Source organism: Elephantulus edwardii, unplaced genomic scaffold, assembly GCF_000299155.1.
Source record: "Elephantulus edwardii isolate Elephantulus edwardi_28Jun2011 unplaced genomic scaffold, EleEdw1.0 scaffold00066, whole genome shotgun sequence".
In the NCBI taxonomy this organism is placed as follows: Eukaryota; Metazoa; Chordata; class Mammalia; order Macroscelidea; family Macroscelididae; genus Elephantulus; species Elephantulus edwardii.
In genome coordinates, this window is record NW_006399816.1 from 283,602 (window position 1) to 286,903 (window position 3,302).

At 45.1% G+C, this 3,302-nt stretch overlaps 1 protein-coding gene across 1 annotated transcript in view; it reads right to left on the reverse strand.

Moving 5' to 3' along the window:
- Nucleotides 1-3,302, reverse strand: part of FAH (fumarylacetoacetate hydrolase (fumarylacetoacetase)) — a 164,117-nt gene that overhangs the window by 150,660 nt on the left and 10,155 nt on the right. The window contains exon 2 of the mRNA XM_006888362.1: nucleotides 1,735-1,845. Within this exon, the coding sequence (XP_006888424.1) occupies nucleotides 1,735-1,845 (111 nt within the window). The remainder of the gene's footprint in view (nucleotides 1-1,734; nucleotides 1,846-3,302) is intronic.

Below are 3,302 nucleotides of genomic sequence, written 5' to 3' on the forward strand. Positions count from 1 at the left end.
AAAAAAAAAAAAAAGGAAGTCATATTTCCAGATAGGGTCACAACCACAGGATTTCAACACATAACATTTTTTTCCAATATATTTTGGTGGAATACAATGCAATCCATGCCACCTATGGAGCTTGGCCTGACTGACAGTTGAAGGAGGCGTGTGCTCTGGTCTGTGCAGGAGCACCCAGCCTAAGTTGGTCTGCTTCATGCAAATGACAGAGAAGTTTCTTGAGGGAAATGGAGAAGCAAGCCTGGTGGCATAGTCTGTAGGGGGCTGTGCTGGTAACTTAAAGGCTGTGTCCACCAGCGGCTTTGTGAAAAAAACATGGGCTGTCTCCCCGTGTGCGATTTACAGCCTTAGAAACTTGCTAGAGGAGAGGGTCAGCTGTGAGTCAGCTCCAACTTGATGGCAATGAGTTTGAGTTTCGGGTTTTATTACTTAACAGATCCTGAATTTCTGTTTGAGATGATGAAAAAGTTTTCTAAATCAATGGTGGTGACCGTACGGCAACCTGGTGAATGGAATTAATGTAACTGAACTAGAGCATAAAAATGGTTAAGATGGCAAGTTTTCTGTCCTATGCATTTTACCACAATATATGCAAAGTATATGCACTTTTATAAAATGAGGTTTCTTAGTCACTGAGGTAGGAAAGGGCAGTGCAGCATTTGTGGGTTCTAAACACCAAGACTGCAATTGCAGCCCTGCCCCCACCCTGCTGCTAGTCGAGTGATCTTGGATTAAAATTGTGCTTCATATCTGATAGTCAGTCCTCATGGAGGTTACCATCCGTGAGGACTGAATGAGAGATGTGTGTGAAGCTCCCGGCACATTAGCAGTTGCTCAGTAAATATTATTCTCCCCTCAGCTATGAAACAGGAAGATTAATATCAAAATACCTGATGTTTTGCAGAAAGTAGATACATGTCCATCCCACAAAACTATGCACTTCAGGCTAAACCTAAATGGTGGCCGTGCAAAGGGCCCTGGGTCATCTGTCCCTCCTGCCAGCCTATACCTGCAGACTTAGAGGGTAAGGTTCATGGCTCCCTCCCTAAAAGGACCCCACACCAGCCTTACACAGGTAGAGGCTTTAAACAGCTTTATGAGGAAGTAAGCCACATTTGCTAAAGTCCTTCGTCTCTGCAACTGGGAATGTTTCCTACAGCAAAACGGTGTTGCTGTTGTTAAACACCTTCAAGTTGTAGGTGACTCATAGCTACCCTATGAACAAAAGACCTGGACACTTGTATAACTTTTATCCTTTCTCCAGGTTCATAGGGTTTCCAGAGGCAAGCTATTTCAGAAGTGGATGCCACTCCTGCTTCCAAGCTTGTTCTAATCGGGGAGCTCCACCAAACAGTGTCCACCATGGGTAACCATTATCACATTTGACACATCAGTGTAAAGTGTTCAGCTTCACAGCAACCACGAGTTACCACTGTACGGCAAGTGGACAGACTAGGGCTATACGACCTAGAAGAACGTTTCAAAATAGCAAAATAGAAATTGATTTTAGGGTGTTCCATTTGTTCTAAGAACCCAATACCCATAAAGCTTCTATGAACTTACTCCAAGGCCATCCCACCAGCCTATCTGTCCCAGAACTACCTCCTTTTTCTCCAGTTAAAACTGCTGAAATGGAATGCACTCTATCAGAAATGCCCTCTAGCAATGGAAGGCAAGCAGCATTCTGTGGAAGGTATCTACAAGTAAAGAACCAGTCATGTGACAATGTCCTACCTGCTCAAAGACATCCTGGTGCTTGGAGAGGACAGGCCCGGTGAAGAGGTGCTTAATGACACTGAGGTCCAAGATCTGGTCACCAATCGCCACTCCGATCCTCGGTCTTGGCTGGGAGGCAGATGGTGTGGTCAGTACAGGGTAAGTCCAGGACAGGGCTTGACTCACTGTCACAGAAAGTCTGTCTGGCTTCCCTGCTAGTAGCTGTCTACACAAAGATGACTAAGGAATTCAATCCTATTGTCTTACTCCAAAGCCTTGGACCTCACCTGAAGTCACCAAAAGTCACTTCTGTATTTTCTGTCAGACAGAATTTGGTTCCACCTCTGCTTCTAGTACAAACAATATGCACCTTCTGTATGAGAAATACCTGGAGCCTGACTCCTGAGAATGGGAAAGAGCGGATGCCTAGTCCATGTCCCTTACCCATGGACCAGTGAAACCAGTAGTCACTGTGGTGACTCTAACTCACAGTCGCACCATTTTTCAATAGCTGGTTTTTCAAAAAGCAGAGAGCCAGGTATTTTTTTTTTCTGAGGTACCTCTAGGGTGGACTTGAACCTCTAACCTTTTGGTTAGCAATGGAACACATTAACCATTTGACCATTCAGAGACTTTATCCAGCTTGAAAGGGAGCGCTGACAGTAACAGGTTTGACATCATGCACCCGGTGGAGAGGAGCTGGTTGCTTTAGCAGGCAGGCTGTTCACATTTCAGGTGTAATGGAGGTTCGGGGATTTCCTTGTGCAGCAAAGCAGAGTCAAGGATCCAGTGGTGCAGGTGGATAAGCGCTGTTTCATGCAGGCAGAATTCATGTCAGGAGGGAGAAGGAAGCCTGACTGCTCCGAACGTGCAGGGAAAGTACCTTCCTGACCATGAAATCCCACCAGCAAAGGTAACTATTAACATGTCTCAAATATTTGGGACTTGACCTTTGTTACTATGACCCTGAGCTTTGCTCACCCAAGCCAGGAACCCAAGAGGATGTTTATGGAATTGGCCTCCTGGGGCTTTCTCATGAGCTGGTCTTCCAGCTCTCCTGACCTACTGCCTGTATCTCTACCATTTAGCTCCAGGAGTATATAGCTATTGTTGATAGATGCCAATGAGATGAATTTTACTTCTTGTTATGTGCTGTCAAGTCAGAACTGACTCCTAGCTGGTTTTCAGAGGCTGTAAATCACACAGGAGAAACTGCCCATCTTTCTCCTACAGAGCAGCTAGTGGACTCGAACTGTGTGCCTTTGGTTGGCAAGCACAACTCCTTACCAACCAGGGCAACATAGCAAGCCCATTTGATAAAACAGAAATGCCCCATAGAATTTTCTTAGTTGTAATCTTTACACAAGTAGATTACCAATTTTTTTACCCCACTACATGGGTTTAAACCAGTAACCTTTCAGTTAGTAAGCAAGCACTTAGTCATCGAGTCACCAGGGCTCCTTAAAAATGGGCCTCTTCGGTGCAACCACTGTGGAAGGCAGTATGGTGCTTTCTCAAAAAGTTGCAAATAGAGATACCATTTGACCCAGCAATTCCACTACTGGGAATATACCCCAAAGAGACCA